This window comes from Bolinopsis microptera, chromosome 13 (genome assembly GCF_026151205.1).
Source record: "Bolinopsis microptera isolate Bmic1 chromosome 13, MBARI_Bmic_1.0, whole genome shotgun sequence".
NCBI lineage: Eukaryota > Metazoa > Ctenophora > Tentaculata > Lobata > Bolinopsidae > Bolinopsis > Bolinopsis microptera.
Genome location: NC_087084.1, coordinates 8,217,208 through 8,237,268, shown reverse-complemented (window position 1 = coordinate 8,237,268; position 20,061 = coordinate 8,217,208). Strand labels below are relative to the sequence as shown.

The window sequence follows — 20,061 nt, the reverse complement described above, 5'->3', positions numbered from 1 at the left end:
AATCGAATTCACGTTTTAATAGCCTGTCACGTGTAAGTAAATAGTAAGTAAATAAAATTTATGACATCACAATATCATTACACATGTCTACAAACTATCATCGCACTGTGTAAAAAAATATATAATAAATATTTCCCCACCAACATTAATTAATTAGTAGAGGCTCTTACGGGCAAAAAGACGTGTTTTCTGCTACGAGTTTAGAGACCTAACCGCTAATTGGACACAATAGTATGATGTCTAAGGATCGATAATATGTTAAGAAGTATAAATTTGGCCTTACTAGTCACGTGCTATACCAATGCGCGTTTTAAACTTTGACAGTCTATTACTCTAAGGCAAATAGAGTAATTATATTCATATTTTGTCAGCAATAAGATCACATTATTTTCTATTTAGTGTGAAAATATGAGCTAGAACGGACATAATCTCGCTGAGTTATAGCTGTTTGAAATTTATGATGAACGCGCGGGTGCCAATTGATAACAACTAAATGCTTTTGCGCGTAGTGCGCGTCGAAAATTTGCCAAAAACGCTTGCGGAGTGACAATATTCAAACTTCGATAAAGTATATGAAGTGGGTACTTCTCGGAAAGGAAAAATTTAGGCAAACACGATGTGACTATTTTTGGGTTGATTTAATACAACTGCAAAAAATTATTCAAACTTCAAGCAAAAAAGTCAAAATTTTTACCACTTTTTTGGATTTTTACCTCAGAACAAATAGAGGGATTTGTTTTATTTTTATACAATCTTGTGCGGCTGTCTTTTAGCTATCTTTATGCAAGTTTTGCCGACATGCCAACAAAATTAACTTGCTCAAAATATCAAAAAACATGGTTTTTTGGCCTATTTTTGGCCCAAAAATCGGTTTTTTGCGATTTTACCCCAGAACAATCAGTCCAATCATCTTGAAACCACTTTCAATCGATTCTACGGTCAAAAATACGTCTAGTTAGGTGTATTTGGGGTCCCTAACGTATCGAGCAGACAATGCCCGTAAGAGCCTCTACTAAATTATCAAATACAATATTTAAAAACAATTTCATCAAAAACATTATCCTATTTTAAAAACTTCCCAGTGGAATAAAGATTTATAAAACGCTTCTTTGCCACATAATGCATAAGGATGGAACCAAAGATAATTGTTATGTTTCTCTTTATTACTGACATAACTGGCTCCCTCAATTCTTACTAAAACTTCATTAGAAACATTCCAAAAAAAAGCAATCATTTGTAATACTTTTAGAAATCATATCTATCTTATATCCTTCTAATTTAATTTTAAAACCTAAAACTGTCACAGAGTTCTTGACGTCCGGAGGGAGTTTGTTCCAATATGGAATAACTCGCTCCGGGAGAAAAGACTTCTGGATATTCTTGACCTTTGTCACACTTTTACTACATCTATTGGATGAAACCAGATTAAGACCTGATCTGCTTGGTCTGAACAAGTCTGAACCATAATCAGTCATAGCATTAATAACCTTAAAAGCTTCAATAAGGTCCCCACGTATTCGCCGCTCTGCCAGCGTTGTCAAATTGAGGATTTCCAGTCTACGGCTGTAAGGAAGAGTACCCACCTCATCAATCAGACGGGTAAACCGCCTCTGGACGCTCTCCAGCTCCAAAACAGTCCCCCAACTTCCATGAGCCGCAGGTGGATTCCACAATTGGACACAATACTCAAGATGAGGTCTTATTAAAGCTTTATATATAGCAATCATAACAACCTTTTCTCTAATAACTAAATTCCTTACAATCCAACAAATCATACGATTTGCCTTAGCAATACATGCTTTGATCTGTTCGTTCCAAAACAGGGAGCTATGGGTAATAACCCCCAAATCTTTTTCCTGTGCAGATACTTCAAGTTCTATACCATTTACTTTATAATTTAAATTAGGATTGTTGTTAAAATTAATGTGCACTACTTTGCACTTGGCAGGATTAAATTGTAAAAGCCAAATACTTTCCCAAACTTCTAATTCTTCGATATCTTCAGCAACACTACCGTGGTTAGCTGCATTACCAATTAATTTAAGATCATCAGCAAATAACTTTATCTTATTTTTTACAAGGTCAGGCAAATCATTAATATACAGAATGAATAGGAGAGGGCCTAGAACTGACCCCTGAGGAACACCAGATAAAACATGTTTAACCTCGGACCATTGTCCTTCTACAGAAACCCTCATAGTCCTGTCTGTAAGAAATTTTTTTTAATTTTTTTATTTGAAAATTCAATTAATCATTATATATATAAATCAAGCGTTACATTTCAGCCATGCAAAATTACAATGACATATTTTGATTACTAAATGATAAATGGTACTGCAATATAAGTTGCTTAATGTTTGGCCGGATGACAACTAACGAGAAAAATAAACTTGATTAAATATAATAATTAATTCGGCTGAACCAACACATAGCAAGAGCCACATTAACGTTGGGGCCGTCAAAAAATAATAAAATTAATAACATCTAAAACCTTTCCTTTGACACCAAAGCCTTCCAATTTAGACAGAAGTCTAAAGTGGGGGACTGTGTCAAATGCCTTACTAAAATCAAAGTATAGAAGATCAACCGGGGCACCTTCATCTAAAATGTCAAGAATGTCATCAAATGTCTCTAAAAGATTTAAACAAATGATCAATTAAACAAATAATCAAAGTTTTAGCACATTTTACAGCATAAAATTTAAACAAATGAAAACATATAATGCTCTTAGTGGTAAATGGCCGTTTGTTCTGAGCTGTATGATTTTTTGACAATCAACTAGCGGGGCAAGGAATGTACTGGCTGGTAGCTTTTGTACACACCAGAACGCTAGTCTGGTTGATTAGTGACCAAATTAGAGGCGTTGATGGGAAGGCATTATAATTTGTGGGTGTAAGAGGGAATATTTGGCATGCATTATTCTAGCAGCTATTTTGTAACAAATGGTCTTTACGATTATTAAGGACGGTAAGTATTTTGGGTGTTCAATACTAAATCATGGCTAAATGTCTAAGTGGGGGTTTAAATTTAAGGGAGAAAAAGAAATGAATATTGGGTTATAATATTAATCATAGAAGTCAACCCTGATATAACTATTGTACTAAAAATTTGATCATAATGCTTAGGGTCTTTATTAGAATTCAAATTGGATACAAAAATAGGATCTCTTTACACTACACTTACTCACTCACACATCACATTTAACTTGACAGAGGAATACGCTGGCAGAGTAAGTCGATTTGGTCATGAAATTTTGGAGGTCAGGTGGAATCCCTGCAGGAGCCTACGAAAATTTAAGGTTACAAATATCAAAGTCTTTATTTGTCCAGTCATACACGGCATGACAATGCTGGTTGGAAAGTAGTGAAGATTTCAGTTTGGATTTCAGGCAAGAAATACTAACAGAACAATCAAAGATTTTAAGGTTAGGGGTTATTATATTCCATATTTTCGTTGACCTCGTGTTATGGTTGTCTGGGGGATCCGGTTTATTGATAATAAGCATTGGTTTCCTGGAAGAACGAGAATACTCTTCGTACATAGACATAGGAGTAGAAAACTTCATGATCTTGAATAATTCTATGTAGCTATGGTAAGTATAAAGATTTTGTACAGTGAGTATCTCGTTGTTTTTAAACAGAGGTTTAGTGTGCTCCTTTTTATAAAATTTACTATCAAGTTTCTGGTCAGTAAACACATTAGATAAACACGATTTACCCTTAACAAATCCATGCTGATGCTTCGAAATTCGATGTTCTAGAAAATTTAATACATGTGCTCTCACCAACTTTTCATACACTTTGCACAAAATACACGTTAATGAAACTGGTCTATAATTTAAGGGGTTCGATTTAATACCCTTTTTAAACAATGCTACAACAGATGCAGATTTCCACACTGCAGGTAAAGATCCTGTATCTGAACACTTTTGAAATAATTTAGTTAATGCTTCAACAAAATTGTTGTCATAAGCTAGCGATTTCAACAACTTCGGATGAACACCATCCGGACCAGAACTCTTAAAAATGTTAAGCTTTAAAAGTTGCTTTTTTATATCAGAACTGCTGACTTCCATATCATCAATATCATCAATACTCTCATTGTCAGGTCTTAAATTCTCAGTTTTAGGGAGAGGGCCAGGTAGTCATGGATCTGACGACATTCCCGTCTATATAACTTCCGCCCCGGGGTTTGAGACTTGGAATACCTCAAGGGACCCATTAGAAACAAATTTGGCTTGGGTAGAAATTTTGGCTATGGGGCAGTTTTGCGCAATTGACCACGCCCTTTTTTGGCGCTTTTGCAACTTTAGAATCAAAATAACTCCGCTTCTAATTGGAATTAGAAGCTCAGCTTGGCTTTAAAGTTGTTCAGAATCATCACATTTAGGGGGGTAGAGCATAATTTTAAAGTCAACAGACATCGGGTTGTTGAGTTATGTGACCACACCCTTATTTACCCTCGCGAGTCATGATTTTCACACTAAATACGAGATATCTCGGCTTCTGATTGAGCTACGTGCTCATCCTGGGCATTAAAATGTTCAGAATCATCACATTGAGTAGGGTAGACCACAATTTCAAAGTCCTCAGATGTCAGGTTGTTGAGTTATTAGGCCCCAACCTGTTTTTACGCTCTCGCTGGTAGCGATTGCAGCGCTTAAAATCAAAATAACTCAGCTTCCAATTGAAGTTAGGAACAAAACTCGGGCAGCAAAATGTTCACAATCATCACATTGAGTGGGGTAGAACGTAGTTTCAAAGTCCTCAGACGTCAGGTTGTTGAGTTATTAGGCCCACACCATAATATTTACGCTCTCGCGAGTCGCGAGTCGACACTTAAAATCAAAATAACTCGGCTTCTGATTAGAGTTAGGAACTAAACTTGGGCATAAAAATGTTCAAAATCATCACATTGAGTGGGATAGAACGTAGTTTCAAAGTCCTCAGACGTCAGGTTGTTGAGTTATTAGGCCCCAACCTGTTTTTACGCTCTCGCGGGTAGCGATTGCAGCGCTTAAAATCAAAATAACTCAGCTTCCAATTGAAGTTAGGAGCAAAACTCGGGCAGCAAAATGTTCACAATCATCACATTGAGTGGGGTAGAACGTAGTTTCAAAGTCCTCAGACGTCAGGTTATTGAGTTATTAGGCCCACACCATAATATTTACGCTCTAGCGAGTCGCGAGTCGACACTTAAAATCAAAATAAGTCGGCTTCTGATTAGAGTTAGGAACAAAACTTGGGCATGGAAATGTTCAAAATTATCATATTAAGTGGGGTAGAACGTGGTTTCAAAGTTCTCAGGCGTCAGGTTGTTGAGTTATTAGGCGGAACCCTATTTTTATGCTCTCGCGAGTCGCGAGTTGACACTTAAAATCAAAATAACTCGGCTTCCGATTAGAGTTAGGAACTAAACTTGGGCATAAAAATGTTCAGAATCATCACATTGAGTGGGATAGAACGTAGTTTCAAAGTTCTCAGACGTCAGGTTGTTGAGTTATTAGGCCCACACCATAATATTTACTCTCTCGCAAGTCGCGAGTCGACACTTAAAATCAAAATAACTCGGCTTCTGATTAGAGTTAGGAACTAAACTTGGGTATAAAAATGTTCACAATTCTGGACATTTCTATGCCCAAGTTTAATTCCTAACTCTAATCAGGAGTAGAGTTATTATGATTTTAAGCATAGAATCACTACTTGCGAGAGCGTAAAAAAAGGGTTCCGCCTAATAACTTAACAACCTGACGTCTGAAGACTTTGAAACCACGTTCTACCCCACTCAATATGATAATTCTGAACATTTCCATGCCCAAGTTTTGTTCCTAACTCTAATCAGGAACCGAGTTATCTTGATTTTAAGTGTCGACTCGCGACTCGCGAGAGCGTAAAAATAGGGTTCCGCCTAATAACTCAACAACCTGACGTCTGAGGACTTTGAAACTACGTTCTATCCCACTCAATGTGATGATTTTGAACATTTTTATGCCCTAGTTTAGTTCCTAACTCTAATCAGAAGCCGAGTTATTTTGATTTTAAGTGTCGACTCGCGACTCGCTAGAGCGTAAATATTATGGTGTGGGCCTAATAACTCAACAATCTGACGTCTGAGGACTTTGAAACTACGTTCTACCCCACTCAATGTGATGATTGTGAACATTTTGCTGCCCAAGTTTTGCTCCTAACTTCAATTGGAAGCTGAGTTATTTTGATTTTAAGCGCTGCAATCGCTACCCGCGAGAGCGTAAAAACAGGTTGGGGCCTAATAACTCAACAACCTGACGTCTGAGGACTTTGAAACCACGTTCTATCCCACTCAATGTGATGATTTTGAACATTTTTATGCCCAAGTTTAGTTCCTAACTCTAATCAGAAGCCGAGTTATTTTGATTTTAAGTGTCGACTCGCGACTCGCGAGAGCGTAAATATTATGGTGTGGGCCTAATAACTCAACAATCTGACGTCTGAGGACTTTGAAACTACGTTCTACCCCACTCAATGTGATGATTGTGAACATTTTGCTGCCCGAGTTTTGTTCCTAACTTCAATTGGAAGCTGAGTTATTTTGATTTTTAGCGCTGCAATCGCTACCCGCGAGAGCGTAAAAACAGGTTGGGGCCTAATAACTCAACAACCTGACATCTGAGGACTTTGAAATTGTGGTCTACCCTACTCAATGTGATGATTCTGAACATTTTAATGCCCAGGATGAGCACGTAGCTCAATCAGAAGCCGAGATATCTCGTATTTAGTGTGAAAATCACGACTCGCGAGGGTAAATAAGGGTGTGGTCACATAACTCAACAACCCGATGTCTGTTGACTTTAAAATTATGCTCTACCCCCCTAAATGCGATGATTCTGAACAACTTTAAAGCCAAGCTGTGCTTCTAATTCCAATTAGAAGCGGAGTTATTTTGATTCTAAAGTTGCAAAAGCGCCAAAAAAGGGCGTGGTCAATTGCGCAAAACTGCCCCATAGCCAAAATTTCTAACCAAGCCAAATTTGTTTCTAATGGGTCCCTTGAGGTATTCCAAGTCTCAAACCCCGGGGCGGAAGTTATATAGACGGGAATGTCGTCAGATCCTTGACTAAGGTGGTTCACGCACAAAAACAGAGCTAAAGGCACTTGCGAGTACCTCAGCTGACTCAGTTGAACTATCTGTGCGTGTACCATCTCCTCTATCTAAAGAAACCACACTTGATTTAATTTGACGTTTATTTCGTAAATAAGAGTAAAAAGACTTACAATTCTGCTTTAGATTAGATGTAATTTTCTTTTCATAGTTAACTTTAGCTTTAATTTCTGCTACTTCATAAGTATGTTGTTTGCTACTTGCATAACTAAAATTAACATCAGATGGATTAATATCAAACTCAGCCCATGCTTTATCTTTATTCTTTCTCATTCGTTTAAGTGCAGATGTACTCCATGGCAACTTGACAGGTCTGTTGTCGAGATAAACCGAAGCAGTCGGAACAGCTGCAGCAACAGTCTCCAGTTTACCATGTAATTCAGCCCACATATCTTGAACATCATTGGTAGAACTATAATCCCAGTCGATATTTTTCAAACTAAAATTTAATAACTCTTCAGAGGAAATCTTACCCCATATAGGTTTGATAATCTTCTCTTTTAAACATTTGCTAGTATCCGGCGAAACAACTAGTTTGACAAGTATCCCAACATGATCACTCTTACCAATCGGAGAAACGATCTTACAACCGTTGACAAGAGCATCATTTGTATACAGGACCTGATCAAGAAGACTCTCCTGGAGAGTATCCTTCACAAGCCGTCTTCTAGTTGTCTCGTTGGTGAAATACCAAGTTAAACCACTGTCATTGAAAACATCCATGAATTTCTGTTGAGTAACTAAAAACTGGTTCTTGCTAGCAATATTACTATTTATGCTACCAGTTTCCCATAAAACATTTGGTAAATTAAAATCTCCTAAAAGGAGTGTTTCAAAATCATTCCTTTCACTACAGATGCTCTTGATACAAGATATTAACGCATTATTCTGTTCTAAATTCAATGAAGTGGATCTGTAAATACAACAAATACTAATCAGTCCACCTGATGTGTTGATATTAACAGCTAAAGAATCCGGTGCCTTTAAAAAAGAGTTCACTAGTGAAGCATTACAACAGTTTTTAACATAAATTATAGAGCCTCCTCCACCACTTTACTGCCAGTGGAATGGTCAATTCTAAAATCTCTATCTTTTCTAAACATACTAAATCCTTCAATATAAATTTCGGCATCTAATATATCACTACTAAAATGAGTTTCTGTTACACAAATTACCTCAATAGATTTATACATTGATAAAATACATTTTAGTTCATCAATTTTATTAAATAGGCCGTTAGCATTGGTATAAAAAATATTTAACGGCTGGGCACTGCGGCCTCCGCTTTGTCCTCTGTCTTCTCGTGACCAAAACGGTTGTTTGCCCATAACTCTCCAGGGAAGCATTTTATAAACCCTACGTCATGGGGGGTGATTCGGAATCAGCGTCCAAAAATACACCGATCTAGATCACTTTCATGCCTAAAGGTCCTTTTCACAAGAATTTTCTTAAAATTTGGGCGAGCGATTTAGTAGAAGCGTACAACGTATGACAACCTATCCATATGTATTATGGCGCGCGGCACTCTTTTCGAATCGAGCTTCTAATTTTTTGCATAGCGAGAGACTAGCAAGCTAAGTTTGGTAATGTAGCCATTTGCGGTCATACAACCAGCCCAAATGAAAACAACAACTTGAACAAAAGGCAATCACAAATCACGGAATTGTAATTTCTCATATTACTATTTATAAAATCGGCAGGAGTTTATCAACATTTTTTAAAGGACGTTGCCGCTTTGAAACGCCGCGCAAACTATCATTTTTGCTTCTGTTCAGTTCGAACACAACAGAGGTCAAATCTTTGGGGAGATGGTGAGTGGCCCCGCTTATTTTCAAAAGGACCCTGGCATAAAAGTTTGAAAGTATCGAGGTTATCTTTTAGCCATATAGGAGCAGCAAATGTAAAGTTGTTCATATTAATCTTAATTAATTAAATAGCAACTCTAACTTAAATTATTTAGTGAATGGTGTACAACTTGAAGTATCTGAGCAGGAAAAAGACTTGGGGGTTATTACCCATATTCAATATTTGACTGATTATGGTTCAGACTTGTTCAGACCAATTAAGCAGATCAGGTCTTAATTTAGTTTCATCCAATAAATGTAATAAGAGTGTGACAAAGGTCAAGAAACTTCCGTGTTCTTTTCTTCCAGAGCGGGTTGTTCCTTATTGGAACAAACTCCTTTCAGATGTGAAGAACTGCTTGACAGTTTTGAATTTTTTAAATTGGATTGGAAAGTTTTAAAAAGAATATGATTTCTAAATGTGTTGTAAATGACTTTCATTTTTGGAATGTTTCGAAAGAAGTTTTAACAAGAATTGAAGGTACCAGTTATGTCAGTAATAAGGAAAAACACAATGATTATCTTTGGTTTCTGAATCCTTATGTATCAAACTATCAAAGAAACGTTTTATGAATCTTTACTCCACTGTTTTCTGAACAGTTTCTTGTTCTTGTTCCACCTCCGTCTAAGTCAACGATGCACACTCTCGTTAATTTAAGTGTCATTTACAGCTGTGCATAAGGGTTAAATTTAAATTATTTAACCTTTTGGTGCTGTATAAAAATAACATTAATTTATTATTATTATTATTAATGAAGTATGAATAAATTAAATGTTTTTAATGTTGTTGTTATTCATGATTAATATTTGATAAATTATTACTTTTAAATTTGATGGAGAAATAGTTACTGTATATTTTTCCATGTAGTGCGATGATACTTTGTAGACATTAGTGATGATGTTATGTCATAATTTTTACTTTACTTTACTTTACTTTATAGAAATTTCGTGAGAACTACTGTTCTGAAGACCATTCTGAGTGAGCTTGCATTCAGACCTCTGTGGCGGGTGGAGATTCGGGTGATCCTGTACCAGGCCAACCAGCATTGTTTGAGTTTGAAATTTGCATGACCCTTGAATGTAAGCTTGTTGTCGATGCTTAGTCCAAGAACAGTTGATTGACATGTATATGTTATGGGTCTATTGCCGACAATGAATGGTCTAAAGGTTGTGACATCAGGTACTGGTGAGGATGTTCGTGCAATCATAATACACTCTGTCTTTTTACAGTACACTTTTTACAGTACACTAAAATGTTCAAAAAATTGTTCGCTCAAAAATTTAACACAATAAGATAGATCGTTTTATTACTGAGTATGTGAAAAGACTTGTGCAATTTGTATGGAAGTACTAATGTGTTTCATCTTTCTCGATTGCCACGATTGGTTTAATTATGTTCGTTCTATGACCCTCACTGTTTTTTATCCAAATTCTAATTTGTTCTTCAGTTTTGGGAAAGTTTGATTTTATTATATAATAACGAACTCCTGCTTATTTTTTGCACCCCTTCCTGATATAATGGGAACATATATGGCAGGCATTTTAAGGTGCTTTTTAGCGTTCCCTGCTGTATTTTAAAAACTAATTCGATGACATTTTGTACTAAAACACCTAAAAGTCGGTAGATTGTCATTATATCTGATGTCGCCCTTCATTATGCCACTCAAAATGTTATGCTACTTCCATATGTAAACACATTACTATACTATAGTATACTATCCTACACTAAATACCACATATTGGTCATGTAATACTTCAATTCTAGGTCCAATGACTTCTAAATGCCCTGTTAAAGTGAAACAAGCAGCTTTCATTATAGAAGGAAGCAACACTGAATTCTTAGTTGCTGATTACGGTTCTGATTGCTTTGTTCAGATAAGTCAGGTATATATTTTTGTTAAAGTTAGAAATTGTATCATTCAACACAAGTATCAACTTTAAATTTGAGTTCCTTTTAAAAAGCATGCATTTTTATTGACATAGGAATGCATAATTAAATGTTCAGTTGATAATGTTGACCATGCATAATTTTGTCAGGTAGGTAAAGTTGGAAAAATTGTTAAGGCAATACGGGACAAACCTGATCATCTGGACGGCTTCAGCACTTATACAATCACCAATTTGCTAGGAGCAGACGACGAAAAGGTGACTTGGATCTTGTGATATTGTAAAACAAGTTGCTTTCATGGACACTCATTCTCATGATATCTTTAAAAAGTGGAACATCTTCGCAGTATCAATTTATAATGAAAATATAGTGAAACCATAGCTTGTATAGAATAAATGAGGGTCAATCAACCTTCTCCAAGTTATAAGACATCATATATCATGACCCTTTTTCCTTCAGTTTTTGTCCTAGTTGGACACAGACCGAAAATATTTTTTGAAATGCTAGTTCACGACTTGTAATGTACTTATTCAATTCAGATAGACGTTTTAGCTCGACAAATTGTTGAGGAGTTGAACAGCAAGCCTCCTTACAAGTCACTACTACTTGGCTACTCCTGCAAAAAACTCCCGCCTTTTTCTACTATTCTGAGTGTTTTAAAAGAGTTGGGTTTGAAATCAAGTAATGGCAATGCAATTCCTCCACCGATTGCAATGTAATGGACAGTTGAACACCAGGATCTCCAGACTGTATTCAAGTACATGCTCTTTGAACATGAAGAAATGTAGAAGGTCCAGCGATACTTGTAATAGATTTGTTTCTTGTCACCACTGCCAAAGGTCTGTCAGATTTGTTCAGACCTTTGGCAGCGGTGACAAGAAATTGGGTGGTATCAGAGGAAAGTTAGCGCACCTACTCACTTCGGAGACTTTTCAATATGCCATTTGGTTTGTTGGCTGTATGTGTCTAGTATTTCTTACAGCTGCCATTTCACAGAAACACAAATACAAGGACTCCTCTCATTTTACTGGGCATGCTTCCTTGATGGACGTCGATCAGCTTGAGGTTGGTTTCTTTTAACTTATTTCTTGTTAAAAATTTGTTTTTCAATTTAAGCAGCACAAATTGAAAGTAGTTTAGTGCAAACTCTAAAATATTACAGCACCCATACTCAAATGTCAGGTAGAAACAATGAAATGTCTATTTCTTACTATGTATTAAAAAATCAGCCCAGGAACCAACCTGCTTTCTCTTTATTAATTCTACTTTTTCTTCAGTCACTGAAAAACACAAAAAAAGGGGGAAAAGAAGACAAAAAGGGTCTTGATGACATAATTGACGAGTTGTATGACAAGCACATTGCAAATAAAGATTTGAATGATTGGGAAAACATCAGAACACCCCGACCAGAAGAACCGGACACAGTTGAAGCTAACCAGGATAAAAGAGCGGCAATGATCAACAAGAAAACTGATGAGGAAGCAAAAGAGTTCACATCAGGTGACTTTGGCAAGATTGAAGAAACTGATATTTCCCTTGATTTTGATGATGAGGAGGTTATAAGTACTGGAGGACAGTTAAAATATTATGGTAAAGTTGGTGGAGTTAAACTTCCTCAAGCAAATCAAAGATACCGGTAAAACGGACGGTTTTGTTTGTACTTTTTTATTTGTCAATAATTTTTGTTGAACAGAAACTCCAATTTCTCCAGATTGTGGCCCTATTTATAGTCTTTGATATTAATTTGTTAAGAATACTGTTCAAAACCGCTTTTCACTCGAGTAGCACAAGGTTTCAGCTGATTGAATCTCTACAAATGTACATTTCTTTATAAAAGAAACATATTCTGCGACTGTGTAAAGTATTTGAATCGTGATCCCTAAAATACCGATAATAGTTACCATAATTTAACTGTCTGTAAAATATGTTTTGAAGGACCGAAAAAAGAAGTTCACCAACTTTCAACAGATCACATTAATTAATTAATTGTTTATTGCTAGAAAGTAAGCAATGAAAAGGTTTGTCACAAAACCATCAGTTTTGAGAGTGAAGGTTGTGCTACACAGCTTAGCTGCAACTGGACAGACATCAATTCAATGGTTAGTGATATCTATTTACTTCCACATGTTATTTTTAACATTATAATTCTAGTCAAAAAATGTGGGCATGTGTAATATTGCACATGTGTAATATTACTGAAAACTGATTAGCCAATGACTCACATGATTTGTAATATAATAAACTCCGTGGCAAAACCTGACCTACTAACTTTCAAAACAGGAAACCTGAAAAGGACAAGACAGATATGCGGAAAATAATGTACGACAAAATAGCAAAATGTGACTCTGTTTTTGTGGAAGAAGCTGAAATCAAGCGGCTACTCCCTGGTTTTCTAGAGCTCAACAAAAAGGAGGACGTATGGCCTCTAGACTTCCAAAACCAGAAGAAAGAAGAAGAAACATCAGATAAAGCATTGCGTAGTGTGGGGGATAAGGTTCTGGAAAAGAGAGGGATTATACAGCCTAGAGCTCACAGGAGGAGACCCTGGCTGGGCCTGGGCAAGAGACCACCTTATTTGCAGTGGAATCAATTCAGTAGAGATTTCTGATGTTTCCAGAGAGACCACCTTATTTGCAGTGGAATCAATTCAGTAGAGATTTCTGATGTTTCCAGAGAGACCACCTTATTTGCAATGGAATCAATTCAGTAGAGATTTCTGATGTTTCCAGAGAGACCACCTTATTTGCAGTGGAATCAATTCAGTAGAGATTTCTGATGTTTCCAGAGAGACCACCTTATTTGCAGTGGAATCAATTCAGTAGAGATTTCTGATGTTTCCTGTTTTAAGTTCTGTTTTGGGCTTAGATTTTCGTGAGCATGGCATGAGTTAGTTATGGACTATGGATCTGTATACTGCCTGGGGATAATGATTATGCTTCGAATATACAGTTGAGAGGTTTCAAGACCTAAAATCGTCATTCAAATCGTGGATGTAAGTGGAAAGTTAGAAATTGCTTGTTGATAAATGCGCAAACTTCAGATGTAATACCAGGAGGTATTTACAAGTGAAATAGTGGGGAGGTGGTGCCGGTTTGTGGGGAGGTGGTGCCAGTTTGTTGGGAGGTGGTGTTGGTTTGTTGGGAGGTGGTACCGGTTTGTGGGGAGGTGGTGCCGGTTTGTGGGGAGGTGGTGCCAGTTTGTTGGGAGGTGGTGCCGGTTTGTTGGGAGGTGGTGCCGGTTTGTTGGGAGGTGGTGCCGGTTTGTGGGGAGGTGGTACCGGTTTGTCTTGACACGTGACTATTATTGTGAGATTTGATTGGTCAATGCTGGAAGCTGATTGTCACTGTTACGTGCCATAGTTACGTGCCATAGTTACGTGCCATAGTAATTTATTAATTATTATCTTTGTAAATTTTTGAATTTTTTACTTTGCTGTTAGTCATTCGATGTATTTTTAATAGGTTTCAATGTGAATGACTTTTTAATTGCTGAAGAACTTAAAATTTTCAAAAGAAAAGTATATTATAGTTGACAAATCGTTATAATATTTTTCTGTCAAGTTCCGTATATGGAATTGAAAAATACAAAATATAACAAATTCCTGTTATGTAGCTGAGAGAATCATGTGAAAGAATCGCCAGTCAACCAACACAACAATCAAAATGTGCAGTAAGATATCCAACCTACCCAAGATATTTGGCGGTGCACAAATCACCCACAACTTCAGTGTAAGGATCCAGCCTGATGGAATTCACTCTTCTCCCAGGAATGTTAGGGTTTTCTGTCCTTACCGAGAATACCACCACAGGTTAATGTAGTTTCGTTTTACTTGAGACTCGTATTTTATTTAGATTTCAATCAATTGCACGGATCTTACTGTAAATTAATTATACTGTTACAGTATTAAATATACAAATCCAAGAACATGTTATAATACATATTGTATTAATTCTAAAACAGAAATCATGTTTCATCTGTCGTAATATTCGTCAAAAAAGTAAACATCAGTAATGTAATTCATCCTATGATCCAGTTCCGAAGACAAAGAAACCCCTTTCTCAAACGTCAAACTACTAGGAGCATCAACATTAGTTGCTGCTTCAATATTTAGCTCCTTCTTTGATGACGGCGGTAAATCCAAGGAGGATACTTTGAAGAAACACATAGGTATGATAATTTAATTGTGTAGTTAAACCGATAGGTAAATTATTAATCAACTCATCTATTTTATAATGATTCTCATTACATTGTAAATTGTGTCGTTCCGTCCTCAAGAAGATAATTAGCCAAGCTAAATGTTATTCGTTCTGTCTGAATCAGGTTTAAGATTATTCAATTGGTGAAAGGTATATCATTCTGCATATTCACATACTTCAGAAGAAAGTGGCTGAGTTTATCATTCGTCGAAGAGTTGTAGAATAAGCTCAGCCATATTTCATTCATTTGGGTTGACAGAACATTGACATGTCACGTGGCCCAAGCTGACAAAACATTGACAGATCCACCAGCAATTTACTCCCTTCAGATTCTCTGAAAAATTGTACAGTTGTGAGTTGTTAGAAAAATATGTTATATATATATTAATAATTTTTTCATACAAGTTACAACAAAGTCTTCAATGTATCCTGGGTTTGGATAACATGCCAAACAGGTTATTAAAAACACAGAACTTTAGAAATTTACTAAATTATTTACTGGGCTAAACATGACATGACAAAAACAAAGACGGAAAATTTGCTAACCGTTCGAGTTGAGATAAATCCTAAAACGACCACTATTGTCAAGAAAATTAGAAGTATAGTTGTGTTCTCTGAAAATAGTTGGAGAAATGGATCACTCAGTTCTTGCTCCATAAATACCTAGAACTAGGGATGGTTTTCAGTAAAACTAGACATTTATTTAACATAAAATGACGAAAATAATAAAATATCAAAGTCAAAATCTCAGCCATAACAACCTAACAACTTTGTCAACGATAGAATTCAAATGATCTTATTTCACAGATATTGACTCAACCGGACGGCAGACAATCGATTATCTGATAGTCGGATTATTCATTAATAAGTTAATATCAATAACGGATCCACAATTAGGCCGTTTAATTTAAACCAATTCTTTTATTTAGGTGAAATATGTTGTTTTAAAGATTGAAACCTTTCTTGTCAATGTAAATGGCAGAATATTTTATAAAGAATGCGGTCAGATTAGCAGACCAGCTGAATCGTACTGTAAACTAAAAGAAGGCCATCACCAGAATAGAAGAACACAATTGTCAAATATATTAAAGTTTTAAACTTCCGGATGAAGAATTTTGCTCAAACGTGTATTATGAACTTGTAAGGATCATTTGTGACCCTATTAAAAAGACTACAACCGCATCTTAAACTCGCAAACTACTGCAAGCAAAAGATGCAAGCACAATACAACTGTATCAACCAATGCAACAATGAGTGGCAATTTATAGAATTTAGATATTATGGAATAATGACAGATATGGTACAAAGCCAGTTCTTGGGTATTCTATACTGGAAGTCATGATAATAGATGGTCAAGCTAATAAGCTAATAGCCTGATATAATAGTAGTAATATTCGCATGTTCAACTAGGGATCGAGCTGAAGGTGACGATAGTTATTGTGAAGATTTACTTAGTTCTTTAGTTGTAAATTAATAATATCAGTATACTGGTCGTTGTTTAATGAATATTGCTGCAGGCGAAGGATTTAATGATGCGATTTGTTTTGTTCCCTTACTACAGTAATACACAGCTACACGATATAATAATAGTGAATAAAGACTTTTTCACAGTATTGGTTATGACCAGCCGTTCAGTATAAATAATTATCAAACTGAAACTAGTCACAGTGCGCACGTGACCTGTTTAATCTAAAAGTTGCTGCTGTGCTAGTAACACTATGTTACTAGACTCGAAATCTATGTTATATTGGAGCCACCGTCAGTCTGAAACTTAATTATTGATGAATTGTAAAATTTGTAAGTAATCTTTACAGGATTCTATCTGATCTCTAGTGCACATTAACAAGCCTGAAAAACAAGTCACATAATACTGACAACACGAAACACAGTTTATAAAAATGAGTAGACCTCACTGACATAAGCTACATTCCAGGTATGTGTACAATGCACCTGCACCAGGCTGAACCACATTTCGCAAAACCACACTTCGAGCAAGCTTACGAGGTACTGAATACCGAACATTAATCTATTAAGCATGTTTTAAATATTATTTAATTATCAAGTTAAATGTTAACAAGATTAATTAATCTGCTAAACTAAATGTTTGTTATTTTAGCTGCTGAAAGATGATCTGGACAGAACGAAGGAGACACCCATACCAAACCTGAGGATCGCTTACCTTACTGATCAACTGGGTAACATTGCTCTTCAGCTAGAATGGTTTGTGCTTACTTTCACTTTCACTTTCACTTTCACTTTCACTTTCACTTTCACTTTCACTTTCACTTTCTTATTTTCTTTGTATCGCTCCCCCTTGTGTCTTCTCCTTAACATTACGTTGTAAAGTGTTCAATGTTCCTACTTTTTGGAAGCTATATCTTTCCAACAGTAAGCTATCTACCCAAACAAACTACTGACAATCTCAGTTACAAAGAAGCTATAAACCTGTACATGGCTACAATTAACGGATTTGCTCTGAATGGTATAGAGCGGAGTAACCGTACTGTTACAGAGTTGTTCCTCAAGATAGGTCAGATTTACGCTATACTTGGAGAGTACAAGTTGGCTGAAATGAGCTTCTTGTAAGTTTTAACTGAGCCCAAATAAAAGTAAAGTTATTCCTATTATTTAACTTTTATTTTATTATTATTTTATTAAATAGCCAATCAGTATATTTTCAACTTTTCCTAGCTTATTCAGTATTTATTTTGTGTTAATTGGTAGGTGGCACTACTGTTTACTAATCGATACTAATTGGTAAATTATTCTTGAATATTTTCCAAACATTGCTAAATGTTTGATAAAAAACCGATGATCTACCACTGACATATTTACTTATTACAGACACTGTGTTGGTGTGACGACTCTAGAATTATCTAAAAGTGACGAACCCAAAAACCCTACAGTTTCCACTTTGGCAGGTAATGCTCTTCATGCCCTTTTTATGGCTAGCAACCTTGGAACCGTATCTTGGTTCATCTAGTTGGTGATGATACTTTGTGATTATTGTTATGTAAATTAATTGGTTGGATCTGTAGTTGCGAAATGTTAGTTACGTAAAAAGAAAATAACTGCGCAATCGAGAGCTGGTTCGAGGAATATTTTCTCCCCTTTTCATTTGCTGATTTTTTTAACTGTTCTTAACAACCATACAATCTTACAGATCGCAGTTTATCAGTCTGTAGTTGCTCAACTACCTTTATTTCAGGTTTGGCATACGAAGGTTTGGGTAAAGTATATCTGTCCATGAATCTACCTGAAAATGCTCTCAACATGTACAAACACGCCTTTCAATTCGCTGGAGCGTCAGTAATTTTACATATTGTTGTAAAATTGAGTGGTTTCTGGTTTGTCCTCATTTTTAGGAGGTGCCACAACGGTGTTAACACACGTGACAGCCTCCTGCACAATTAATAAGTCGTTTCTGTAAGCTGGCTGGTTTAATTGCTATCACGTCTCAAAACAGAGTAGAAATACAAATACCAACATACCAGAAACTAACATTGGCGATTTATTTTATCGTTATTTTTAAAGTACATTGTTTAATATGTTGTGTTTTCTGATAAATTGTCTTTCAGTTTATTCGACCCGAACGACCCGCAAATCCCTGTTTTATTAAATGATTTTGCAACTGTGTACGAAGCATTGGACCAGTAAGTATAATATTTGAAAAGTTATTTGAGTACAACACATATTTTTTTTTTTAATCAATAAACTATCAAATTGTTACACAAATACATCATTTTATTTCAAAGAAAATATCGCCGAATGACCTTACATGCCTTGACAAGTGACCGAGTGTAAACAAAATAAGGGACACCGAAACACCAGTTGACCAGTAAACTGATCATAGCAATTACATCGGGCCCATATCTATGCCTTATTAGTTATAACACTATAAAAACCTCATTTTACAAATAAAACACAAATAAAACGCTCGGACAGCAAATAATAAAGACTACAAATAACTTATTATCTCAGGTATGACATGGCGCTGGAGAAGGTAGAGAATGCGATCGAGAAAGCAAAAGTAGCCAATCAAGCAGCTTTACCTTCCATTATGTGTAACAAGGCTACCATTTTACTGTTCAGTGGTAAGTTTTACTAAAATTACTTTTCGTTTCTTTTGAACTTTACTTGCTTCTTTTGTCTAGAAATTGTGTTTCATTTACATTTTCTATTCGGTCTGTTAGTTTTCACGAAGTTCCAGAGGCGTACATTATCTCATTTTCATAAGAATCCGTTATTTTACTTCTATTCCACGATGTTATGGTTAACAAAACTCCTGCGCGCACAAAATCGCGCGTTACATAGAAACCCTATGCATCTATTGTGGTTAAAGTCTAAATTGTCATAATTTTACAAACCCACACTGTCACAGATTTTGAATTTGTAGATTTAACATATCCCACGCTAGTTTTCCCAACTTTGTTTGGGTGACAGAGCTTGGTAAATGATTGTTATCTTTTTAGGTGACTTGATAAGTGCTAGATCACTATACGAAGAACTATTGCAGACCTGTCTACGGATCCAAGACTATGAGACAATTAGAGAGGTAAAATAAATAACAACGCAGAAATTTAATTGATTGATTTTTAAGTTTAATAAGTTTTGAATAATTTGCCCTACTCAATGAAGTTTCACCAGTATTGTAACAGCAATTTCAAGAAATATAGTTTAAATACTGTTTCAGATAAACGCTAATCTGAAGATTTTAAAAGAAAAAGAAAGATTACAGAAGGAGTGTTTGGCTGAATGAAGATGTATCACGTTGTAGTAATCAGACCCTCAATTCCAAGAAAGTAGACCCTCATTTCCAAGAAATACTGGTTTCTTGATTCTATGATTTTTAAGAAGAATTTCCAGTTTTGTTACGGACATTGTGTTATTAAGCACTGGTATTAAAGTATTATAATATGGCACACAGGTCGTTTCATTCTAACAAAGTCATATCAAAACAAAATTCGAATATGCACTTATTTCTGTCTTTTGGTTA

The 20,061-nt window shown here is 35.8% G+C and overlaps 2 protein-coding genes and 1 long non-coding RNA gene across 3 annotated transcripts in view; all 3 read left to right on the top strand.

Moving 5' to 3' along the window:
* Positions 1–20,061, top strand: part of LOC134824966 (muskelin-like) — a 472,587-nt gene that overhangs the window by 335,086 nt on the left and 117,440 nt on the right. The window lies entirely within an intron of this gene.
* Positions 10,745–12,635, top strand: LOC134825510 (uncharacterized). Its single transcript, XR_010161554.1, has 4 exons — positions 10,745–10,865; positions 11,019–11,126; positions 11,409–11,934; positions 12,147–12,635. It is a non-coding gene; the product is annotated as an uncharacterized LOC134825510 (long non-coding RNA).
* LOC134825046 (uncharacterized) lies at positions 14,473–19,989 on the top strand. Its single transcript, XM_063837126.1, has 11 exons — positions 14,473–14,677; positions 14,903–15,036; positions 16,999–17,069; positions 17,182–17,285; positions 17,492–17,647; positions 17,910–17,986; positions 18,274–18,370; positions 18,644–18,718; positions 19,047–19,159; positions 19,538–19,620; positions 19,759–19,989. Exons 1-11 carry the CDS (start codon positions 14,532–14,534, stop codon positions 19,822–19,824), a joined length of 1,122 nt encoding a protein of 373 aa, XP_063693196.1. The 5' UTR covers positions 14,473–14,531; the 3' UTR covers positions 19,825–19,989.